We start from the raw sequence: 25,098 nt of genomic DNA, 5'->3' as shown, positions 1-25,098 counted from the left end.
TATTGCTCTGTGAGGCTCCAGTTTTATTGTTATTGTCACATTTTATTATTTATCTCTCTATTTAGGCCGCTCCTCTATCCATATTCCTGTATCTTTCCAAACCATTGCCTGGTTGCTAGGGTAAATTGGACCCTAGCAACCAGAGAGCTGCTGAAATGCCAAACTGAAGAGCTGAATAATGCTAAACAATAAAAAATGAAGACCAATTGCAATCTGTCACTCTCTACGTCATACTAAAAGTTAGTTTAAAGGTGAACAACCCCTTTAATGTCATACTGACTTTCCTCCATGTTTTCATTGTAGAGTTTCTATCAGGGCTATGGGTTACGTTGCATAGCAAAACCACTGCTCACCTTTCCATCCTCCCCAATGCTGTACACCGCATTTTCGTCGTAGCTGAAGTCAACGGAGTAAACCTCTCCCATGTGGGCCTTCCAGCTCAATGCACATTGGTGCTGCTGCATGTCTGCCGGGGAGAGAGGGTGTTAATGAGCAAAGCCAAAAATAATGATCAGGAAACAGCATGTGTTCTGTACTCTGATAAACTTCAGTCACACTTTACTGCTGCGCTGCAAGTTGGAGTGATATCCCCCCCTCCCCCCAGCAGCTGATCAGCAGAACAATGGGAAGGGAGCAAGATAGCAGCTCCCAGTAGGTATCAGAATAGTAAGAAATCCAAGTCCGGCTTGGGACTCCTCCAGTTACATGGGAGTAGGAGAAACAATAGGTTAGCTGAAAGCAGTTCCAATGTGTAGCGCTGGCTGAAAGCTCAGACTCAGGCACACTTTACTGCTGCGCTGCAAGTTGGAGTGATATCCCCCCCCCCCTCACCCCCAGCAGCCGATCAGCAGAACAATGGGAAGGGAGCAAGATAGCAGCTCCCAGTAGGTATCAGAATAGCACTCAATAGTAAGAAATCCAAGTCCGGCTTGGGACTCCTCCAGTTACATGGGAGTAGGAGAAACAATAGGTTAGCTGAAAGCAGTTCTAATGTGTAGCGCTGGCTCCTTCTGAAAGCTCAGACTCAGGCACACTTTACTGCTGCGCTGCAAGTTGGAGTGATATCCCCCCCCCCTTCCCCCCCAGCAGCCGATCAGCAGAACAATGGGAAGGGAGCAAGATAGCAGCTCCCAGTAGGTATCAGAATAGCACTCAATAGTAAGAAATCCAAGTCCGGCTTGGGACTCCTCCAGTTACATGGGAGTAGGAGAAACAATAGGTTAGCTGAAAGCAGTTCTAATGTGTAGCGCTGGCTCCTTCTGAAAGCTCAGACTCAGGCACACTTTACTGCTGCGCTGCAAGTTGGAGTGATATCCCCCCCCCTCACCCCCAGCAGCCGATCAGCAGAACAATGGGAAGGGAGCAAGATAGCAGCTCCCAGTGGGTATCAGAATTGCACTCAATAGTAAGAAATCCAAGTTCGGCTTGGGACTCCTCCAGTTACATGGGAGTAGGAGAAACAATAGGTTAGCTGAAAGCAGTTCTAATGTGTAGCGCTGGCTCCTTCTGAAAGCTCAGACTCAGGCACACTTTACTGCTGCGCTGCAAGTTGGAGTGATATCCCCCCCCCCTCCCCCCCAGCAGCCGATCAGCAGAACAATGGGAAGGGAACAAGATAGCAGCTCCCAGTAGGTATCAGAATTGCACTCAATAGTAAGAAATCCAAGTCCGGCTTGGGACTCCTCCAGTTACATGGGAGTAGGAGAAACAATAGGTTAGCTGAAAGCAGTTCTAATGTGTAGCGCTGGCTCCTTCTGAAAGCTCAGACTCAGGCACACTTTACTGCTGTGCTGCAACATGTACACAGTGCTCCATTTTCAAATAATGTATTTCAATGCAGAGTCAAAGTTACTTGGAGTTCAGCTCTACTTAACCATTGTGCGTTCGCCACTTACCGAAAAGTCGGATAAAGCCATCAGCAGCCCCCGTCACCAGCAAGTTCCCATTGTGGTTGAAAGCCGTACAGTTTACTGCTATGGGCACGGGCTCCAGAGAGAATTGCAGCTGGTAGGGTTTAATCACAGGTGGAGATATAAAGTTAGCGTCAGACTGTCACATATAGACTGGTTTCTACCAATGGGCATTGTGTGTATAAGGGAAAAAAAATCAAGCAAAGATCCACTTAATGAATGAGCTTAAAGGGACACTGTCATGATATTTATGGGGCACTTTTTATTTCTAAATGACACTGTTACACAGCAAACAATTCCCTCTGCCATTTAACCTTTTATTCTTCAACCAACAAATGTATTTGTAGCTGTAATATTGGTGTGTAGGCGCCATCTCAGTGCCTTGTGCCTGAGTCTGAGCTTTCAGCCAGCACACACACAGTACACATTAGAACTGCTTTCAGCTAACCTATTGTTTCTCCTACTCCCATGTAACTGGAGGAGTCCCAAGCCAGACTTGGATTGCTTACTATTGAGTGCTATTCTGATACCTACTGGGAGCTGCTATCTTGCTCCCTTCCCATTGTTCTGCTGATTGGCTGCTGGGGGTGAGGGGGGATATCACTCCAACTTGCAGCACAGCAGTAAAGTGTGCCTGAGTCTGAGCTTTCAGAAGGAGCCAGCGCTACACATTAGAACTGCTTTCAGCTAACTTATTGTTTCTCCTACTCCCATGTATCAGGAGGAGTCCCAAGCCGGACTTGGATTTCTTACTATTGAGTGCTATTCTGATACCTACTGGGAGCTGCTATCTTGCTCCCTTCCCATTGTTCTGCTGATCGGCTGATGGGGGGGAGGGGGGGGGGATATCACTCCAACTTGCAGCGCAGCAGTAAAGTGTGCCTGAGTCTGAGCTTTCAGCCAGCGCTACACATTGGAACTGCTTTCAGCTAACCTATTGTTTCTCCTACTCCCATGTAACTGGAGGAGTCCCAAGCCGGACTTGGATTTCTTACTATTGAGTGCTATTCTGATACCTACTGGGAGCTGGTACCTAAATAAAGCCCTGTGATTTCCTACAGTAACCCTGTGAGCTCACAATCAACTTCAGCCCCAATTTTTGCCGAGTGTATTTTATTTGCACCACAAGCTGAATCGTACCTGTTGCTTCATTGTCTTTGTGTCCCACAGCAGCAGTTTTCCCGGCACCTGATTGTTCCCGCTCTCCCCGTAGCTGTAATAAGTCGGGTCTGTCTGACTCGGCGAGGTCGCTGCCGCCGCTGAGCAAACAAAGGAAGCACCACTTGGACTGCAAGCAAGGGACAGGATCCTAGAGCACAAGAAAGCCATTAAAGGGGAGGTAAACCCTGCTGAGCTGCTTATTTAGTTGTTGCCGGACTACAAATCCCAGAATAATGTAATATATAATGAAGGGTGAGGCATGCTGGGAGCTGTAGTCCAGCAACATCAGGGTTGCATTCTTAAAGCAATATTGCACAATAGGGGCTTAGACTAATTTTCCTGATTTGGAAAGGTTGGCCTCTATGCCAATGTTCTAGAACACAAGACACTTGCAACAGAATAACCTGGACTAAAGGTCCCCATACATGGGCCGATTCTAGCTGCCGATATTGGTCAATTAGACTGATTCGGCAGCTAATCAGCCCGTGTATGGGGACTACCGACGGGCCTGCCCGACCGATATCTGGCCTGAAATCAGCCAGATCTCGATCGGGCAGGTTAGAAAATCTAGTCGGATCGGGGACCGCATTGGCTCGTTGATGTGGTCCCCGAAGCGACTGCCCCATTGCCCCATTATAATTCGATCGTTTGGCCCCAGGGCCTACATGCTCCCCGATAACGTCCACCCGTAGGTGGGGATATCGGGTGAAGATCCGAATCTTAACGTGTATGGGCACCTTAATATATAAGTAAAATTAAAGTCCAGACCCAGATGACAGTTTAACAGAAGCTTTAGCAGAAGTATAAAGGTTACTCAATCAGATAATGCAAACCCACAGCGGAAATTAGGAGACAGAGAGGAGTGCAATGAATTTATTACATGCTAATAAAGGTTTAAAGCCAGGGCAGTATAAAGGAAATTGATGCAACAGTAATAAAGTGCATTTAGTAATCATTAAAACATGAGCATGTTGTTTGCATTATAAACATGAATAAGAGATAACAGAATAGGGCTTAGCAGGTTGTATTACCAATAAATTGGATTTAGGCGCTTTCTATTGTGTGTTTGTGCTTCAAAATGACCTATTTTGTGTGGCTACACCTCCCAAACCTCTAGGCTCCATTGACGGAGCACTGGAATTGGGTTTACTTTTCCCTTGGGCACTAGGGATGCACCGAATCCAGGATTCTGTTCAGTATTTGGCCAAATCCAAACCCTGCCGAAAAAGGCCGAATACTGAACCAAATCCTGGATTTGATGCATCCCTAGTGCCTGGGTGAACCGAATCCTAGTTAGCACATGCTAATTCAGATTTGGAAGGGTTAAATGTCCACGTAAACACGTTGGTGTTCGGGTGAATCCCTTGGGATGGATTCGGGGGTTCGGGCGAACCCGAAAAACTGGGTTCGGGGAATCCCTATAGGGCACGGAGCATATTAAGGTAATCACTATGGTCTTCTAAAAGGGGTTCATTCAGATAAACCAACCTAAAAAAAAAATCATTACTATATAAAGGATTGTTTTACCATCAGTTTAACGGTTAGTATGTTATAGAATGGCCTATTCTTAGCAACTTTTCAATTGGTCTTCATTTTTTTTTTTTTTTATAGTTTTTGAATGATTTGCCTTCATCTTCTACATCTTTCCAGCTTTCAAATGGGGGTCAGTGACCCCAGCAGCCAAAAAACTTGTGCTCAGTCAGGCTACAATTGTATTGTTATTGTTACTTTTTATTCCTTATCTTTCTATTTCAGGGGTGGGCAAACTTTTTTGCTCAGGGCCGGGTCAGCGTTATGCCATTTCCGCTCGTCAGTCCCCAGAAGTCTGGCATGATGAGACTTGCGGAGTCGGCGCCGGATTAAAAAGACCAACGGCCCGGACGTGGCCGGCGGGCCTTAGTTTGCCCACCCCTGTTCTATTTAGACCCTCCTCTTTTCGTATTCCTGTCCCTCTTTCGAACCACCACCTGGTTATTAGGTTGAATTGGACCCTAGCAACCAGGTAGCTGCTGAAGTTCCAAACTGCAGAGCTGCCGTACATTAATCTAAAGAATTCAATTGTAGATTGTCATAGAATAGCATTCTCTGCATCATACTAAAAGTTAAGTTAACCCCTGTAAGTCAGGTAAGTGCTCTGCATCAAGCAGCCATCTTCATTCCAACTACACTTCCAGCGTTTGATAGTAAAGGCCACACAAAGTGATAAGTAAGTTACCTTGGCATGTCCTCTACTATCCCAATCTCACAGAGGTTTTTCTTTGCTTCTGTGTCATAGAGACGCACCGTGCCCACTTCACTTCCAAGTAACAGCTGGTCCGGAGGGCAGACAGAGGGAAAAACAAACAAGACAAGTGTGAGATTCAATTGGTCTTTATTTTTTATTTAATAGTTTAATTACTGGCCTTCTTCTGGTTCTTTCCAGCTTTCCAATGGGGGTCGCTGACCCTAGCTGTTAACAAAACTATTGCTGCGGGCCACAATTTTATTGTTATTGTTACTTTTTACTTTAATTCAGGTGCTCTCCTATTCAAATGCCAGTCTCTCGTTCAAAGCACTCCCTGGTTGCCAAGGTAATTTGGACCCTAGCAACCGGATAGCTGCTAAAATACCAAACTGGTGGTTTGAAGCAGCTGCATGTTTAATGTTCGATGGCAGAGACAGTCAAAAACCCTCATTTATCACGCAAAGGGCTGTATCAAGCCCAGATGCCTCCAACCATTAAGGTGGCCATACATGTTAAGATCCGCTTGCTTGGCAAGGTCGCCAAGCGAGCAGATCTTCTCACGATATCCCCACCTATGGGTGGGAGGTATTGGGGGCTAATCTAGGCTAATTCGGACATTTCACCCTGGGGCCAAACAATCAAATTATAACGACGGTAATGGGCGCAGTCACACTGGGCGAAACAATGTGGTCCCCGATCTGACTACATTTTTTAACCTAACCGATCGATATCTGGACGATTTTAGGCCAGATATCGGTCGGGGAGGCCAGTCATTGCTGCCCCTACACGGGCCGATAAGCTACCAAATCGGTCTAAGGGGCCGATATAGGCAGCTACAATCAGCCCGTGTATGGCCACCATCAGGCCTTTATTTATATATAGGAACAAGTGGGCCCATGTCTACAGCAGCAGCTTTAGGGGGCCCACAGATGTCTATATATTACAGGGAAAAAAACACACTAAATAAAAAAATTCCCCTGCTCAGATTATGTTTACTTTTCAAAAAGCTTAAGTTGTGTTTGGGTAGAGTTCCCCTTTAAAATATCTGGGAGAGTCTGTCTATCAATTCAGGAATCTGCAGGTGGTTTACCCAGCATCCCCCCCAATCCCAGTGGTGACAATGGAAGCTGTAGTTCAGCAGTACAGGTTTAGGAGTTGGAAATCCCCGAAATCATGGCCACCCATACAAAGAACTCTCACCAGTCTGTCTCGTTTGGTCGCCCATTCCAGGGAGAGCAGAGCGGACTTGGAGATGGCGGAAGCTTTCGTCTGCATGATGCCATCGAGAGACCAGATTTTGATCACCCCGTCGACATCCAGACTCGCCACCCGACGCCCTGAGCAGTCAACCCTGCCAGAGAAAAAGGGATTTACTTACCGTATATACTCGAGTATAAGCAGAGTTTTCCAGCACTCAAAATGTGCTAAAAAAGGAATCCTCGGCTTATACTCGAGGCAAGAATACTACCGGCGCAGGTCCCAAGTAATCCGTCAGTGCTCCTTTGTATTCCGGTAGTGCGCATCCGGCAAAGCTCCGTATATAATTGAGTATAAACCAATCTGAATATAATATATAACATAATATATTATGTTGGATGCTTATGTTAGGCTTATACTCGAGTCAACAAGTTTTTCCAGTTTTCTTAGGTAAAATTAGGTACCTCGGCTTATACTCGAGTATATACGATACTTACCATTAAATCCTATATAGGGGACACAGGAACCATGGGGTTAAATCCCCTCCCATCAGGAGGCAAGGAAGCTGAATCCTTCCGCCTATATTACCCCTTCCACCTCCAGGTACTCCAGTTGTGTCAAAAGAACCGAGCAAACTTACTAACTTGAAGTCAACCTGATCAACATAAACTGGCTGAGAAGAAGGAGAAGACCTTCTCTGTTTTCTGGGTGGGAGGTCCTGTGTCCCCCACCGGACTAGAGAGAAAGGGATTTAACAGTAAGGAAATAAATCCCTTTCCTGGGGGACACAGGAACCATAGGGACATACCAAAGCCGTCCCCTAACAGGGTGGGGAAGAAAACAGATGGATCACCTCGTTGATAAAAGAACCTATTACAATACAATGGACTGTAAAGGTGGCCAGACACGTAACGATCCACTCGCCTGGTGAGGTCGCCAAGCGAGCGGATCTTTTCCCAATATCCTCTCGCAATATCGGGGGAAAATAAGCTAACGACTGTTAAGGGCGCAGTCAGTTCAGGGACCGCATCAACGATCCGATGCGGTCCCCGATTCGACTGAATTTTTTAACCTTCCTGATCGATATCTGCCCAATTTCAGGCCATATATCGGTCAGGCAGGCCAGTCGTTAGTGCCCCTACACGGGTCGATAAACTGCCAAATCGGTCTAAGGGACCCATATCGGCAGCTACAATCGGCCCGTGTATGGGGACCTTAAAACTTTACGACCAAAAGCTGCCTCGGCCAATCAATAGGATTTAGTAAAAGCATGAACAGATGACCACGTTGCCACCTTGCATAACTGCTCTGCAGAAGCCATGTTCCTGCAAGCCCATGATGCACTAAGTGCCCAAGTAGAGTTGGCTTTTATCTGAAAAGGAGGTAGTTTCTGGAGGGAAATACATGCCCTACGGGACTGTCTCCTTAATCCACCAATCAATTGTGGCCTTAGAAGCTGGAAGAGAATGCAAAGAGAGAATCCGGCTCTCTAGAGGCCTCTGTCCACCTCCTTTCCTTGACACTATAAAAACTGGAGTACCTGAAGACCGAAGGGAGTTATATAGGGGGAAGGATTCAGCTTTTGTGCAAGTGTCCTGCCTCCTGACGAGAGGTGATTTAAACCCCATGGTTCCTGTGTCCCCCAGGACGTAAGAGAAATAAAGTAATAGAACAGTTTGAGGTCCAACAAACCCAATTTGAAAGGGGTACCAACACCAAACGTAGGCATGGTGCTGAAAGCAGATTAAACTAAACAGCTGACCACATTGTATATGCAGACACGCAGTATCACATGAGAACACTCAGGGCAAACAAAGCTTCTCAGTGTCAAGGGAATAAGTCTCGGACCATAACGTGTTTTTTTTTTTTTAAAGTCACATGACAAAATGCTTATATCAACTCTATCTACGTTATACGTTGCATTAGAACCAAGCCATGTTTAGGTGATGGCCCTAAAGAAGTAAAGCCCTGCACTGAAAATGTTTATTTTTCTTGGTGGAGGCCGGCACATTATCTATGTGTGATATGTGGCCCCATAAATACATGAAGCCCTGCTGGCTGCTGCAACACCTACTTATTGTTGTCTATGGAGTGGAGGGAATGGGCCGCTTCAATATGGAGATACCCTACTGGATAGCTTTACCCAGGTCCCACTAAGCACTGCCCTGACTGCAACAATACCGGGAGCAAAAAGCACAATAGTTTGGTACTAAAAGGGTCAGGCAGCCATAATATAAAGCACAGGTCCATATCAGGGGAGAGAGCAATATGTAAAATGACAGCAAGATGGCTGACATAGTGCTGGGAATCAGTGAATTCTTTTGCATTTATATGTTTTTGGTCAGTAGAATACTCATTGGTGAATTTTATTGCGCCTGTAATTACGGTTTTAAGCAACTTCTATGGATAACTGGGGGGAGCGCAGTGGGAGAGCATTGATATTGGGTTTACAATCCATTAAACCAGAAAAATACTTTAAAGTGCACCAAAAGGACTCACAGGACAGAAACCTACACTCAGGCAAGCAGAGAATTATATTTTACCATGAAGTCACTGAGCAGAGTTCATCACTGTCCTGAAGTTCCAGTATGGGTGCAATGACCCTGCTCAGAAACTCAATGGCTCTCTGGCTCCCTCTATGAATCATATTTTGCTTGAACTTGACAAATAATCTCGATGTGCATCCGTACCTGCAGTGCATGATGGAGGAATGGTGTTCCGCATACTCGTCCTGGCTCAGCACAATAAATGGTTGTGCTGGTTTCTCTTCTTTTCTAGCACCGCTTGCCCCAGAACCTCTGGTCACTGCGTCCACCGTGTCATTTTGGGTGTCCGAACGCAAATCCGGATCAGCGTCTGAGTTCTCTGCCTTTTTTTCAGTGCTCTAAAAACAAAATAAACATTATGACACACTCCAGATACCTTGGGGCAATGATAATAATCATATTTCATAGTTAATGTTCTTCTAAATGTACATTATCAGCAACATAAACAGGGGAATATGGATTAATAAGGCTGTGATCCAGGCAGCCAATCAGGAAAATGATTTAAATGCTCTTCCAGGAAACATTTGTTCTGCTTACAGATGGGTCACCACTAAAACTCCATAGTGGGGTTTCCAATTTAATCCACCAATTAAATATAAACATGCTAAAACAGGGTTCCTATGCTACTTACCACCTGTGACGCTGTCTTAGATAGAAGTTCCTTCCTTTCTTGCTGGCGTTTGTGCCTCTGCTGCACCATACTCGACTCCGTGCCGGGAACGCCGAGAATATTCGGGCTGCTTCTGACTTCTTTGGTTCCGCCAACAAGTTCTTTTGCCTTCTGAGCCTAAATGATGAATCAGGCAGAACTTGTTTTAGGGGTAAGAAACAATATATATCCCGTTAGAGATTTTTTTTAAACGGCAAATTTCCTGCTGTTATTGGACTACATCTCCCAGCATCACACTTAAAGCTAAAGGTTGTCATGGAGATGCTTGGATGTTTTGTACAATAACAACTGGAGGTCTAGATTTTCAATATCCCTGACTTAAGGCGGCCATACATGGGCCGATTGTAGCTGCCGATATCGGTCCCTTGGACAGATTCGGCAGCTAATCGGCCCATGTAGGGGCAGGGTCGGACTGGGGGCGAAGGGCCCACTGCGCCCATAGCCCACGCCCATAGCCCACACCCATAGCCTCCCCCCACCCGGGGCCCACCGGGATTTTTCCCAGTGTCCCGGCAGCTCAGTCCGACCCTGTGTAGGGGCACAAACGACCAGCCTGCCCGACTGACATCTGGCCTGAAATTGGGCAGGTTAAAAAATTTTAGACGGATCGGGGACCGCACCGACTCGTTGATGCGGTCCCCGAACTGACTGCGCCTATTCCGGCGCTCTAGCCTAAATTCACCCAATATCGGCCACCCGTAGGTGGGGATATCGGGAGAAGATACGCTCGCTTGGTGACCTCACCAAGCGAGCGGATCTTCACGTGTATGGCCACCTTAACGGTGGCCATATATAGGCAGATTCAAGCCACCAATTCAGAATTTTCAGACTAATTTGACATCTTATCTGCCAGTTTTCAGGACCCACTGAACAAATATCTGAAAATCAGCCAGATGAAGGTCAGGCAGGTTTAGGACCACATTGGCTCACTGATGCAGTCCTTATCCCCATGGCAATATCCCTGATGTTATGAACCGATATCACCCACCTTAGGTGGGCATGTTGGGCAAGGGTCCACTCATTGGGCAAAAAACAAGCAAATATTATATGTATGGCCCCTATCTGAGAGGAGAGAGAATCTAAAGTTGTTCAAAGTTTTCCTGCATTACAAAGCCAGTAATCCTACATTATTCTATGCCCCTGACTTAATCTTTCACTGGTGAGTACAGCAGCCCTATAAGAATAAAAATAAATACTGTTTTAGGCCCTTTACATAAAGCATAATGGCAACTGTACCTTATTTTAGATTTTAGCTTTAATCCTGAACCCTGCCGCAATGTCGGCCAACCAGATGTCAATCAACCAATGTACAGAAAATAAACTCCATTTAATAATCATTCAATTATTTTAGACTACAGGTTACCAACCTGGCTAACTGCCACTTCCTTCTTCAGAGGTACAGAGCCCCCACTCTGCGTTGGGGATGATACAGATGGCAGAGTTGATTTGGGAGGTGGGGGTTTTTTGTTTTGGGCGAGAAGAGAAGATAGGAAGCCAGAGGTCCTTTGTGATGGGGTATTCATGTTGGTATTGCTGTGACTTGACATTATATTACTGAGGGAGAAGAAGAAAAGAATTATCAGAATTTAAACATAGTTCCACCAAATCTAATGCTAGTGCCCCAAAGCCCAAGGTTAAGGGGTGAAGCAGGACAGACTCTGCTTTTCTTATACCTTCAGGGAAAGAGCACTCTCACCTGCCCAGTTCAGAATCCCCCAGTCTGTCCATGTTGGAGACATAGTGAGGCAGCTTGTGAAGCACCAAGGGCTCCGATGGCCCGTCTTTCCTTAACCGGTAGGTCTCTGCTTGCAGAGCAAAGAGCTAACAAAGCAGAAATCACACAGAGGGTATAAATTTCTATAAATCAGGTTTCTGAATAGAACATCAACATCTAAAGGTGCCCATACACCTTCAGATCCGCTCGCTTGGTGATGTCACCAAGCGAGCGTATATTCTCCCGATATCCCCCACCTACGGGTGGGCAATATCGGGAGAATTCAGGCTAATTAGATCGTGGGGCCAAACGATCGAATTATAACGGCGGGTATAGGCAAAGTTGGTCCAGGGACCGCATCAACAAGCCGATTCGGTCCCCGATCCGACGATTTTTTAACCTGCCCGATCGATATCTGGCCGATTTCAGGCCAGATGTCAGTCGGGCAGGCCCGTCGGTAGTGCCCATACATGGGCAGATTAGCTGCTGAATCTTCAGTTTGGAATTTCAGTAACTATCTCGTTGCTAGGGCCTTTTTTTACCTTTGCAACCAGTGGTTTTAACAAAAGCCTGGAATATTAACAGTAGGGGGATTGAATAGCTAAAGAAGTGTTGCTGGGGTCAACGACCCCCACCCTCTTTGAGAGCTTGAAAGAAGCAGAAGAAGAAGAAGGCAAATTATTCAGAAAGGGGTTTGCAATTGGTCTTTATTTTTTGTTTTGTTTTTTTTAATTATTTAGCTTTGTGTTGGGCAGATGTTCAGGTTGGAATTTCAGTAACTATCTGGTTGCTAGGGTCCTTTTTACCTTTGCAACCAGACAGTGGTTTGAACAACAGACTGGAAGATGAATAGTACGGGGATTGAATAGCTATAGAAGTGTTGCTTGGGTCAATGACCCCCACCCCCTTTGAGAGCTTGAAAGAGGCAGAGAAAGAAGGTAAATCATTCAGAAACTATTAAAAAAAATATGAAGACCAATTGAAATTGATAAGGCCATTTTATACTAAAGGTCCCCATACACGGGCTGATTATAGCTGCCGATATTGGTCCCTTAGACCGATTCGGCAGCTAATCGGCTGTGTATGGGGACTACCGCCGGGCCTGAAATCGGCCAGATCTCGATCAGGCAGGTTAGAAAATCTAGTCGGATCGGGGACCGCATCGGCTCGTTGATGCGGTCCCAAACCAACTGTCCCATTGCCGCCAAACGATCGAATTAGCCTACATGCTCCCCGATATCGCCCACCCATAGGTGGGGATATCGGGTGAAGATCCGCTTGCTTGGCTATCTCGCCAAGCGAGCAAATCTTAAGGTGTATGGGCACATTAAGGGGCAGATTTATCGAAATGTCAATTTAGAGCTATAGGGTGAAGACAAATGGGGCTACTAGTAGCAACTACTTGTCGTGGCTACTAAAATAGACAATGCTGATCATTTACTGATTACTGTCTCTACGTGTGTTTTAGCAGAGGCAATTCTCAGTATTGTCTATGGCAGGGGATTTTCTGGACTCTAGTAGCCATTAAAAAGTAGCTGCTACTAGTAGCCCCGTGTGTCTTCCCCCTTAAACATAAATATTCACCCATGTCCTATTCATTCCTATGGGATTTTAAAATGCGTATTAATCAGCTGTTGAACTCTAACTTTCACCCATTGATAAAAACACTTCTGAAAATCCCATAGGAATGAATAGAATGTGGGAGAGTTTTTATGTAGTAAGCTCTAGTGTAATGTAATGTTAATGTAAAGGTGAATTACCCATTTAAGGGCTTTATTAGAACTGCAACATTTGGATTTTGTTGGTTTTTGTTTGAATACTGAACAGCTTCACGGTACCTGTGTAATAGCCGGGTCACTAACCTTCTGACGCATGATCTCGTTCTCTTCCTGTAAGCAGGCGATCTTTTGGTAATCGGACTGAAAGGTGAGAATTTTGGGGACAGGTGCAGGAAGTTAAGGGATATTTATATGCACTTAACAAGTCAAACAGAAAAAACTTCGATCTGGGAAAGGAGGAAAAGGTAATTAATCAAATTAACCCCTTTTTTCCCTTCATCTGTAAACATAAAACACAGGCTGCAGCCCTTGCTTGTTTATACAACACCCATTAGGGCTCGGGGACGCCTGTAAGTGCAGTTGGGGCCCCCCAGTCTGTTGTGCATAAAACCACTTTTATTAAAGATTCTTGTGTCAAAATGCGTCCTTCCTGCCTTCCGTTCTGACCTGAGCACTGCCCCCACCTATTAAGGCAGGGGTACCATATGGGAGGGGAATGGGGTAGAGTTGTTCCGGATCCCATGAAGTTACACCAAAACTTACGCAATGTATGTAACTTCTGCAAACACTGCCTAGTATCTCTACATAACTTGTCTAGAAATGTAAGTAAAAGACAATGCAGAGAAGCTTTGCAAATCCCACTGCCCCCAATGAACTGACTGACTTATTAGCACATTCCTTATTCATTTTAACTGGTTAAATAAACTGCTTATTATAGAGTCACATCAGCTGTTTATATTGAGATCTATTTACTGGATTATATCAGCATTTCCTACATGAACTTTCCAGCAGGGGAATGACTGGTTATTATAGAGTCACATCAGCTGTTTGTATTGGGATCTATTTACTGACTGATATGAGCGGCTCCTACATGAACTTTCCAGCAGGGGAATGACTGGTTATTATAGAGTCACATCAGCTGTTTGTATTGGGATCTATTTACTGACTGATATGAGCGGCTCCTACATGAACTTTCCAGCAGGGGAATGACTGGTTATTATAGAGTCACATCAGCTGTTTGTATTGGGATCTATTTACTGACTGATATGAGCGGCTCCTACATGAACTTTCCAGCAGGGGAGTGACTGGTTATTATAGAGTCACATCAGCTGTTTGTATTGGGATCTATTTACTGACTGATATGAGCGGCTCCTACATGAACTTTCCAGCAGGGGAATGACTGGTTATTATAGAGTCACATCAGCTGTCTGTATTGAGATCTATTTACTGACTGATATCAGCATTTCCTACATGAACTTTCCAGCAGGGGAATGACTGGTTATTATAGAGTCACATCAGCTGTCTGTATTGAGATCTATTTACTGACTGATATCAGCATTTCCTACATGAACTTTCCAGCAGGGGAATGACTGGTTATTATAGAGTCACATCAGCTGTTTGTATTGGGATCTATTTACTGACTGATATGAGCGGCTCCTACATGAACTTTCCAGCAGGGGAATGACTGGTTATTATAGAGTCACATCAGCTGTTTGTATTGGGATCTATTTCCTAACTTCACAGCAGGGGAATAACTGGTTACTGTGCCCCTGCATGTATTAGTACATTTATTATTGTTACTGACTAGTTATGGGGCCTCACATCAATATCACTGAGCCCCTAAACTTACACAGTTTAGGTAACTTATGAAACACTTATGTAACTTCCATATCAAGCAATGACAGTGCAGAGCAGGGGCAGGTAGGTGGGAAGGGGTTAAACTTAGGGAAAACCCCATTGACCCCCACTATAAACTGAGTGAGTTATTAGCACACTAATCAATGGAACTCTTTATATGAACAGCTTATTATAGAGTAACATCAGCTGTTTATATGGCACACACACAAGGGGCCAAAATGTTGGTACTGCTGCTTGTGTTCATGGGGGGTCCCATATAAATAACTTGTGCGGGGCCCCAAAGTTTCTGATGGCGGTCCTGCCTGGGCTACAGCCCTCTCCAAACCAGGCAGTAGCTCCAGGGGTCCCTCAGCACCCTGTGTCAATTGCCATAGTATAGTTATGCCAAAAGTATAGGGTGCAGGGCCGCCATCAGAGGGGACAGTTGTCCCTGGCCCGGACTATCCTCAATTTAAAGGGGGTCAGGCCATGATACAGTTAAAGAATTACGGGCCCTGCAATTGGTGGTCAGCGGGTAATTTAATTGGTTGTGCCCCATGTGTAAGCTTGATGTGTGCAGATGCAGCGGGGAGCTGTAGGACATATTAAAAGGATGCAGCCGGAGGAAGCAGGCAGAAGAGAAGCAGAAGGTCGCTGGGGGGAAAAAGCTGCAGGAAGTCACTGGGGGAAGCAGGAGAACACTGGGGGGGGGGGAAGAGCCACAGGAAGCAGGGAAGGACGGTGGGGGGAGAAGGAAGCAGCAGGGAGTGGGCCATAGTATGAGGACACTGGGGGAGGACCAGCAATGTTTTAGGGGGCTCTAAGCTGACTAGAAATGTTTTAGGGGGTCCCTGCCCTGGCTACCAATGTCTGTGTGCCCTTTGTACTGATGGGAGGGGTCACTGGGGGAGGGGCCATTGGAGGGCCGCGCATGGGAGGAGGGGGGCCCAGAAAATTTTGTTGTGAGGGGCCCCGTGATTTCTAATGGCGGCCCTGATAGGGCGCACTCGTCATTCACATGACGCACACCGGAAACTATGCCAGACAGGCTTGGAAAATATTCTACACAATGGCGCAACACTGGCGTACGCCAGGAAGAAAAGGATATGCATGCACTGGAAAAGAACGCTGAGGAAATTGTGCAAAGACACAGTGAAGGTGTCCGCCCATTGGCGCGAGAAATACGTAGAGAAGGTGCGGTTGGAGTCGGGAGTAGGAAGGAAGGGAAGAGCGAACCACTCCTTCCATTCGGCCTGGTTCTGCAGCTCCGTCGCCTGCTTCTGGAAGAACTCGTGGGCTTTATCTGTTCGACTGCTCTGTAACACAAAGATAGAGTGTAAGCTCCTCTGAGCGGGGCCTTCTGTGCCTCCTGTGTTAGCTCATATTTCTATGCACATGTTTAAAGTATACACACAGTTATAAATAAAGAGCAACACAAATTCACAAACAATGGTGTGGTGCCCCAGGGCCATATTTGTCTGCATTAACAAGGTTTTCAGGCTCTTAAAAGGGACAAGACACTGGTAATAAAGTTGTATTTGCTTAAAAAAAAAACTGCAGTTTATACAAGGGATGTTCTAAATCATGCCCATTCACATGTATGGAAGTCCAAAGTGTACAACTATATCTTAGTTGGGATCAAGTACAGGTACTGTTTTATTATTACAGAGAAAAGGGAATCATTTAACCATGAAATAAACCCAATAGGGCTGTTCTGCCCCCAATAAGGGGTAATTATATCTTAGTTGGGATCAAGTACAGGTACTGTTTTATTATTACAGAGAAAAGGGAATCATTTAACCATGAAATAAACCCAATAGGGCTGTTCTGCCCCAATAAGGGGTAATTATATCTTAGTTGGGATCAAGTACAGGTACTGTTTTATTATTACAGAGAAAAGGGAATCATTTAACCATGAAATAAACCCAATAGGGCTGTTCTGCCCCAATAAGGGGTAATTATATCTTAGTTGGGATCAAGTACAGGTACTGTTTTATTATTACAGAGAAAAGGGAATCATTTAACCATGAAATAAACCCAATAGGGCTGTTCTGCCCCCAATAAGGGGTAATTATATCTTAGTTGGGATCAAGTACAGGTACTGTTTTATTATTACAGAGAAAAGGGAATCATTTAACCATTAAATAAACCCAATAGGGCTGTTCTGCCCCCAATAAGGGGTAATTATATCTTAGTTGGGATCAAGTACAGGTACTGTTTTACTATTACAGAGAAAAAGAGCTTTCTGGATAACAGGTTTCCGGATAACGGATACCATACCTGTACTCGCTGGGCAGACAACCACCACAGCCCCCATTGATTGTAATAGCTTACCCGATACCCCTGGACAGTGCTCCTGTTAGGAGAAAAAGGAATGCCCACATACACCAGAAGCACTGGTCGGGGGTTTCAGGTTAGTGATTAAAGTCACTGGAGTTGCCTAACATTTAGCTCCTCCCAGTGATGTAGCTTTCCTTTTTTCTTTAACTTCTATGGCAGTTGTTAAAGAAAGTTAATAGGGAAATATCAAGTGTTTTTTTCACCCCCCGTGCAGAGACGAAATGCTTGAAATTGTTCCAAGCTCCATTGCCATAGAGCTATGCTGCGGCGATATAAAGGGACTGTTTAAAGGATAAGTAAGCCTCTTGTTTTAAAATCCCCTAAAATCAGCCCCCAGAATAACATACCTTTCTCCCTACATGCAGATTTATTTTGTTTCTCCATTACAAGCAGCTGAGCTGCAGCTCTTTTACCGACTGCCTTGTCTAGCGTGAAGCTCCACCCCATTTTGCATTCTGAGCCCTCCTTCTCTCTCTGACTATGATGACCTCAGAGAGATGCCTACTGGGCATTAGCAGTAGGCACCTATTTGAGTTCACCATAGAGAGAGGAGTGCTCAGAAAGCAAATGCAGTTGGAGCTTCACGCTAGACAAGGAAGTCATTAAAAGAGCTGCAGTTCAGCTGCTTGTAATAGAGAAACAATAAATCTGGATGCAGGGAGAAGGGTATGTAATTCTGGGGGCTGTGCAGAGTAATTTTAAAGATTTTTAAAAAAGGGTTTACTTATTCTTTAATGATACACACACGTTATTTTGCAGAAAAGGATTTAGTTGGCCTTTACTCTCACAGCCAGCTAGACTTCCTACAGTAGTGTGGCCCACTAGGAAAACAGCACAGCACTCACCTGTATGGTGTAGACAAGGTAATAGCGGAAAAGGCTGGTTTTCAGTTTGTGGATAGTCGGCCTGTAGACATCTTCCAGCCGGCTAAAGAGCCGCCGCTCCAGGTAGGCCCAGTATTCTACTAGTCCGTTCAGGTCATAGCTCTGGACAAACTGTAGTAGCTGCTCTACAATCCTATCCACCTGCGGTACAAATTGCGAATAAAGAGCGGAAAGCAAGATTAATGCATACGGTAAAATGGCTTAGAATTATATTTTCTATCAACGATTTGGGTAGAGTTCCCCTTTAGTAAAATCAAAAAGGCAGTACATAAGCTGTAGCAAAAGAGAAGGTAGAGGATAACTAGTCTTACGCGGAATCCTTTATCTTTGTCTGCTTTGATATCGACCTCGAAGTACTTTAAAGTGTTGGTGAACCCCCGGAAGGTAAGGTATTCCTTCACCAGGTCATCCGTAAGCTCCACTGCCGACGTCATCACGGGGTTTTTTGGATTTCCGGACCTTCCAATAGGGAAAGAAAATCACATTAAAGGGGAATTCAAGTCTCAAATTCTCTTACCAATTAATATATAAAGCTTAAAGAACAGGTTAAATCACTGGGAGTTCCAGATATTGTATAAGCACTCACCCCAAATCCCCCCCTAACTGGCCTTCAGGCTGGGCCCCCTTAGCCCATAACAAGGTTACAGATATATAGAAACATTGGGGTAACAGTCACCCCGCTATAGTTCCAGGGGTACCCAGGGCACAAATAAGCACTCACCCCAAATCCCCCCCTAACTGGCCTTCAGGCTGGGCCCCCTTAGCCCATAACAAGATTACAGATATATAGAAACATTGGGGTAACAGTCACCCCGCTATAGTTCCAGGGGTACCCAGGGCACAAATAAGCACTCACCCCAAATCCCCCCCTAACTGGCCATCAGGCTGGGCCCCCTTAGCCCATAACAAGGTTACAGATATATAGAAACATTGGGGTAACAGTCACCCTGCTATAGTTCCAGGGGTACCCAGGGCACAAATAAGCACTCACCCCAAATCCCCCCCTAACTGGCCTTCAGGCTGGGCCCCCTTAGCCCATAACAAGATTACAGATATATAGAAACATTGGGGTAACAGTCACCCCGCTATAGTTCCAGGGGTACCCAGGGCACAAATAAGCACTCACCCCAAATCCCCCCCTAACTGGCCTTCAGGCTGGGCCCCCTTAGCCCATAACAAGGTTACAGATATATAGAAACATTGGGGTAACAGTCACCCTGCTATAGTTCCAGGGGTACCCAGGGCACAAATAAGCACTCACCCCAAATCTCCCCCTTACTGGCCTTCAGGCTGGGCCCCCTTAGCTCATAACAAGGTTACAGATATATAGAAACATTGGGGTAACAGTCACCCTGCTATAGTTCCAGGGGTACCCAGGGCACAAATAAGCACTCACCCCAAATCCCCCCCTAACTGGCCTTCAGGCTGGGCCCCCTTAGCCCATAACAAGGTTACAGATATATAGAAACATTGGGGTAACAGTCACCCTGCTATAGTTCCAGGGGTACCCAGGGCACAAATAAGCACTCACCCCAAATCCCCCCCTAACTGGCCTTCAGGCTGGGCCCCCTTAGCCCATAACAAGGTTACAGATATATAGAAACATTGGGGTAACAGTCACCCCGCTATAGTTCCAGGGGTACCCAGGGCACAAATAAGCACTCACCCCAAATCCCCCCCTAACTGGCCTTCAGGCTGGGCCCCCTTAGCCCATAACAAGGTTACAGATATATAGAAACATTGGGGTAACAGTCACCCTGCTATAGTTCCAGGGGTACCCAGGGCACAAATAAGCACTCACTCCAAATCTCCCCCTTACTGGCCTTCAGGCTGGGCCCCCTTAGCCCATAACAAGGTTACAGATATATAGAAACATTGGGGTAACAGTCACCCTGCTATAGTTCCAGGGGTACCCAGGGCACAAATAAGCACTCACCCCAAATCTCCCCCTAACTGGCCTTCAGGCTGGGCCCCCTTAGCCCATAACAAGGTTACAGATATATAGAAACATTGGGGTAACAGTCACCCCACTATAGTTCCAGGGGTACCCAGGGCACAAATAAGCACTCACCCCAAATCCCCCCTAACTGGCCTTCAGGCTGGGCCCCCTTAGCCCATAACAAGGTTACAGATATATAGAAACATTGGGGTAACAGTCACCCTGCTATAGTTCCAGGGGTACCCAGAGCACAAATAAGCACTCACCCCAAATCTCCCCCTTACTGGCCTTCAGGCTGGGTTCTCATTGGCACAGTTTTGGGCACTCACATAGGAACCAGTCCCACAACTTTTGAGTTACACAATGAAAGCAACCCTCCGATTGGCTAATACATGAGTGGAATTTGCCAACTGTTAGTAGCTGGGGCCCAGTGATAACGGGGCAGAGAAGATCCCGTATGTGTTTGGTGGATACAAATTCTTGGCTGGCTGCTTATCAGCCTACGGGAAGGAGTCATTATCAGCTCCATTTATTAACCAGATCAACATTTCCTCATTCAACATGAAGTGGAAGTTTCGGGAGAAAAAATACAGGAAATGGTCTTTTTAAAAAAAATAAAAATGACACTTTAACAAATATACAATGCAGCAGACAACAGTGTCTTTACAGCCACAACCCAGCATGGAAATAATTCTGCATAGTAACAAGGAACCAACCCGTCACACAATAAAACATAACTGTGAGAGTGTTAAAGGGGATATAAACTAAACAAGTGTAATGGGTTTCTAATGAAGTCAAATTAAATACTACTCGCTATTTGTAAATGCAATTGCTATTTAAAAGAAAAAGTGAAAGCTCTGCGGTTCCCTGTCTGGCGTAGTTATATTTAGCCCCAGATGCAGCCCTCCAGCCGTGTTACTGACCTACAGATGCAGCCCTCCAGCCGTGTTACTGACCTACAGATGCAGCCCTCCAGCCGTGTTACTGACCTACAGATGCAGCCCTCCAGCCGTGTTACTGACCTACAGATGCAGCCCTCCAGCCGTGTTACTGACCTACAGATGCAGCCCTCCAGCCGTGTTCCTGACCTACAGATGCAGCCCTCCAGCCGTGTTACTGACCTACAGATGCAGCCCTCCAGCCGTGTTACTGACCTACAGATGCAGCCCTCCAGCCGTGTTACTGACCTACAGATGCAGCCCTCCAGCCGTGTTACTGACCTACAGATGCAGCCCTCCAGCCGTGTTACTGACCTACAGATGCAGCCCTCCAGCCGTGTTACTGACCTACAGATGCAGCCCTCCAGCCGTGTTACTGAGCTACAGATGCAGCCCTCCAGCCATGTTACTGAGCTACAGATGCAGCCCTCCAGCCGTGTTATTGGACCATGGGCACTGCAGCCAGCAACTAGCCTCCTGGCACAACTCTCCAGCCCCAACAGCAGCTAACTGGCAAATCCCCACACTGACTATTTGCCCCATAACTAACCCCACACTGCCTATTCGGCCCCATAACTAACCCCACACTGCCTATTCCGCCCCATAACTATCCCCACACTGCCTATTCGGCCCCATAACTAACCCCACACTGCCCCATAACTAACCCCACGCTGCCTATTCTGCCTCATAACTAACCCCACACTGCCTATTGAGCCCCATAACTAACCCCACACTGCCCCATAACTAACCCCACGCTGCCTATTCTGCCTCATAACTAACCCCACGCTGCCTATTGAGCCCCATAACTAACCCCACACTGCCTATTCGGCCCCATAACTAACCCCGCGCTGCCTATTCCGCCCCATAACTAACCCCACGCTGCCTATTCTGCCTCATAACTAACCCCACACTGCCTATTGAGCCCCATAACTAACCCCACACTGCCTATTCGGCCCCATAACTAACCCCATGCTGCCTATTCGGCCCCATAACTAACTACACGCTGCCTATTCCGCCCCAAAACTAATCCCACGCTGCCTATTCGGCCCCATAACTAACCCCGCGCTGCCTATTCGGCCCCATAACTAACCCCGCGCTGCCTATTCCGCCCCATAACTAACCCCACGCTGCCTATTCCGCCCCATAACTAACCCCACGCTGCCTATTCCGCCCCATAACTAACCCCACGCTGCCTATTCCGCCCCATAACTAACTACACGCTGCCTATTCCGCCCCAAAACTAATCCCACGCTGCCTATTCGGCCCCATAACTAACCCCGCGCTGCCTATTCCGCCCCATAACTAACCCCACGCTGCCTATTCCGCCCCATAACTAACCCCACGCTGCCTATTCCGCCCCATAACTAACCCCACGCTGCCTATTCCGCCCCATAACTAACCCCACACTGCCTATTGAGCCCCATAACTAACCCCACGCTGCCTATTCGGCCCATAACTAACCCCACGCTGCCTATTCGGCCCCATAACTAACCCCCACGCTGCCTATTCGGCCCCATAACTAACCCCGCGCTGCCTATTCCGCCCCATAACTAACCCCGCGCTGCCTATTCCGCCCCATAACTAACCCCACGCTGCCTATTCGGCCCCATAACTAACCCCACGCTGCCTATTCGGCCCCATAACTAACCCCGCGCTGCCTATTCCGCCCCATAACTAACCCCGCGCTGCCTATTCGGCCCCATAACTAACCCCGCGCTGCCTATTCCGCCCCATAACTAACCCCACACTGCCTATTCGGCCCCATAACTAACCCCACACTGCCTATTCGGCCCCATAACTAACCCCACACTGCCTATTCGGCCCCATAACTAACCCCACACTGCCTATTCGGCCCCATAACTAACCCCACACTGCCTATTCCGCCCCATAACTAACTACACGCTGCCTATTCGGCCCCATAACTAACTACACACTGCCTATTCGGCCCCATAACTAACCCCACACTGCCTATTCCACCCCATAACTAACCCCACACTGCCTATTCGGCCCCATAACTAACCCCACACTGCCTATTCCGCCCCATAACTGACCCCACACTGCCCCATCAGCCCCATAACTAACCTCACACTGCCCCATCAGCCCCATAACTAACCCCACACTGCCCCATCAGCCCCATAACTAACCCCACACTGCCCCATCAGCCCCATAACTAACCCCACACTGCCTATTCCGCCCCATAACTAACTACACGCTGCCTATTCGGCCCCATAACTAACTACATGCTGCTTATTCGGCCCCATAACTAACCCCACACTGCCTATTCGGCCCCATAACTAACCCCACACTGCCTATTCCACCCCATAACTAACCCCACACTGCCTATTCCACCCCATAACTAACCCCACACTGCCTATTCCGCCCCATAACTAACCCCACACTGCCTATTCGGCCCCATAACTAACCCCACACTGCCTATTCTGCCCCATAACTAACCCCACACTGCCCCATCAGCCCCATAACTAACCCCACACTGCCCCATCAGCCCCATAACTAACCCCACACTGCCCCATCAGCCCCATAACTAACCCCACACTGCCCCATAACTAACCCCACACTGCCTATTCCACCCCATAACTAACCCCACACTGCCTATTCCACCCCATAACTAACCCCACACTGCCTATTCGGCCCCATAACTAACCCCACACTGCCTATTCTGCCCCATAACTAACCCCACACTGCCCCATCAGCCCCATAACTAACCCCACACTGCCCCATCAGCCCCATAACTAACCCCACACTGCCCCATAACTAACCCCACACTGCCCCATCAGCCCCATAACTAACCCCACACTGCCCCATCAGCCCCATAACTAACCCCACACTGCCCCATCAGCCCCATAACTAACCCCACACTGCCCCATCAGCCCCATAACTAACCCCACACTGCCCCATCAGCCCCATAACTAACCCCACACTGCCCCCATCAGCCCCATAACTAACCCCACACTGCCCCATCAGCCCCATAAGTAACCCTGCATTGCCCCTTCATCCCCATAACTAACCCCACACTGCCCCATCAGCCCCATAACTAACCCCACACTGCCCCATCAGCCCCATAACTAACCCCACACTGCCCCATCAGCCCCATAACTAACCCCACACTGCCCCATCAGCCCCATAACTAACCCCACACTGCCCCATCAGCCCCATAACTAACCCCACACTGCCCCATCAGCCCCATAACTAACCCCACACTGCCCCATCAGCCCCATAACTAACCCCACACTATCCCATAATTAAAATCTGCTGCTCCATAAGTACCACCCACACAACCCCATAGGTACCTCCCACACTGCCCCCACATCCATACTTACCCCCTCAGCCCCTAAACAACCCCCAGCTCACGCTGCCCCCCAGCTGGCAGTACCTTGGGGGTCACCACAGCCGCATTCCAACTCGTCAGGATGCTGTCACTGAGCAGCTCTGGAGCTGCGGGTCACATGACACAGAGAGGAAGCGCGGGTCACGAGGGGATATGAAAGTCCCCTATAGATACAGGCAGCGCAGCCTCCAGAGGGCAAGCACAGGCGGGAGATAGGAGCCTTTCACTTCCGCCATCTTCCTCTGAAAACGAGGCTGCTCATGATTTTGAAAGCTGGGGGCGCTCACAGATATTTTCCCACAAACGCTGCACTGACTATTAACGTAACGCTGCAGTTTCATGTTACTATATACGTAATTAAATCCTAACCTTGGAAAATACGTCAGTTTATTTCTTTCATTAGTGTTGTCTTATGATGTGCTCTGGCAAATAGGTCCTGTGTTGTCATAATTATATTAAATGACATCATAACAGTTGAGCATATTGAAACAAGTCATAGACATTAATGTAGTCATGTTTTGAACATCAGTAACCCCACGTTTTTTTATTGCAGTGTGTTTGCTATTGCAGTTGGCAACTTTTATCTGCTGTGTAAGAGCCTTTGCAAACATAGGGTTAATTTCCAGGTTGGTGGGTGGTAAAGCAAGACATACCCACAGCCTTTACGACCAGGTAGAGTATAGAGCTTGACACATAAAAACTCATTCTATTCATTCCTATGAGATATTTTGATCCTTATTTATAAATTGTGAGGTATTTCACCCATTGATAAATACGCTTTTAAAAATCCCAAAGGAACGGCCAGAACATGGGTCAGTTTTTACTTATAAAAGG

General features: G+C 46.9%; 1 protein-coding gene across 2 annotated transcripts in view; it reads right to left on the bottom strand.

Moving 5' to 3' along the window:
- wdr91 (WD repeat domain 91) overlaps positions 1 to 24,482 on the bottom strand; it is a 29,338-nt gene extending 4,856 nt beyond the window's left edge. The window contains exons 1-14 of one of the 2 annotated variants that reach the window (XM_031898071.1): positions 24,257 to 24,482; positions 18,353 to 18,500; positions 18,003 to 18,182; positions 15,926 to 16,133; positions 13,285 to 13,367; positions 11,405 to 11,529; positions 11,076 to 11,262; positions 9,670 to 9,825; positions 9,183 to 9,376; positions 6,496 to 6,646; positions 5,287 to 5,381; positions 3,051 to 3,219; positions 1,896 to 2,004; positions 354 to 466 (exon numbers count right to left, since the gene is read on the bottom strand). In XM_031898071.1, the coding sequence (XP_031753931.1) occupies positions 354 to 466; positions 1,896 to 2,004; positions 3,051 to 3,219; positions 5,287 to 5,381; positions 6,496 to 6,646; positions 9,183 to 9,376; positions 9,670 to 9,825; positions 11,076 to 11,262; positions 11,405 to 11,529; positions 13,285 to 13,367; positions 15,926 to 16,133; positions 18,003 to 18,182; positions 18,353 to 18,475 (1,893 nt within the window). In that variant the 5' untranslated portion in view covers positions 18,476 to 18,500; positions 24,257 to 24,482. 2 annotated transcript variants of the gene reach the window in all.
- Positions 24,483 to 25,098: the final 616 nt, after the last annotated feature.

The sequence above is a fragment of the Xenopus tropicalis genome, chromosome 3, assembly GCF_000004195.4.
Source record: "Xenopus tropicalis strain Nigerian chromosome 3, UCB_Xtro_10.0, whole genome shotgun sequence".
Lineage (NCBI taxonomy): Eukaryota > Metazoa > Chordata > Amphibia > Anura > Pipidae > Xenopus > Xenopus tropicalis.
The sequence above is the reverse complement of the archived record's forward strand: the minus strand, read 5'-3'. Positions and strand labels throughout refer to the sequence as shown.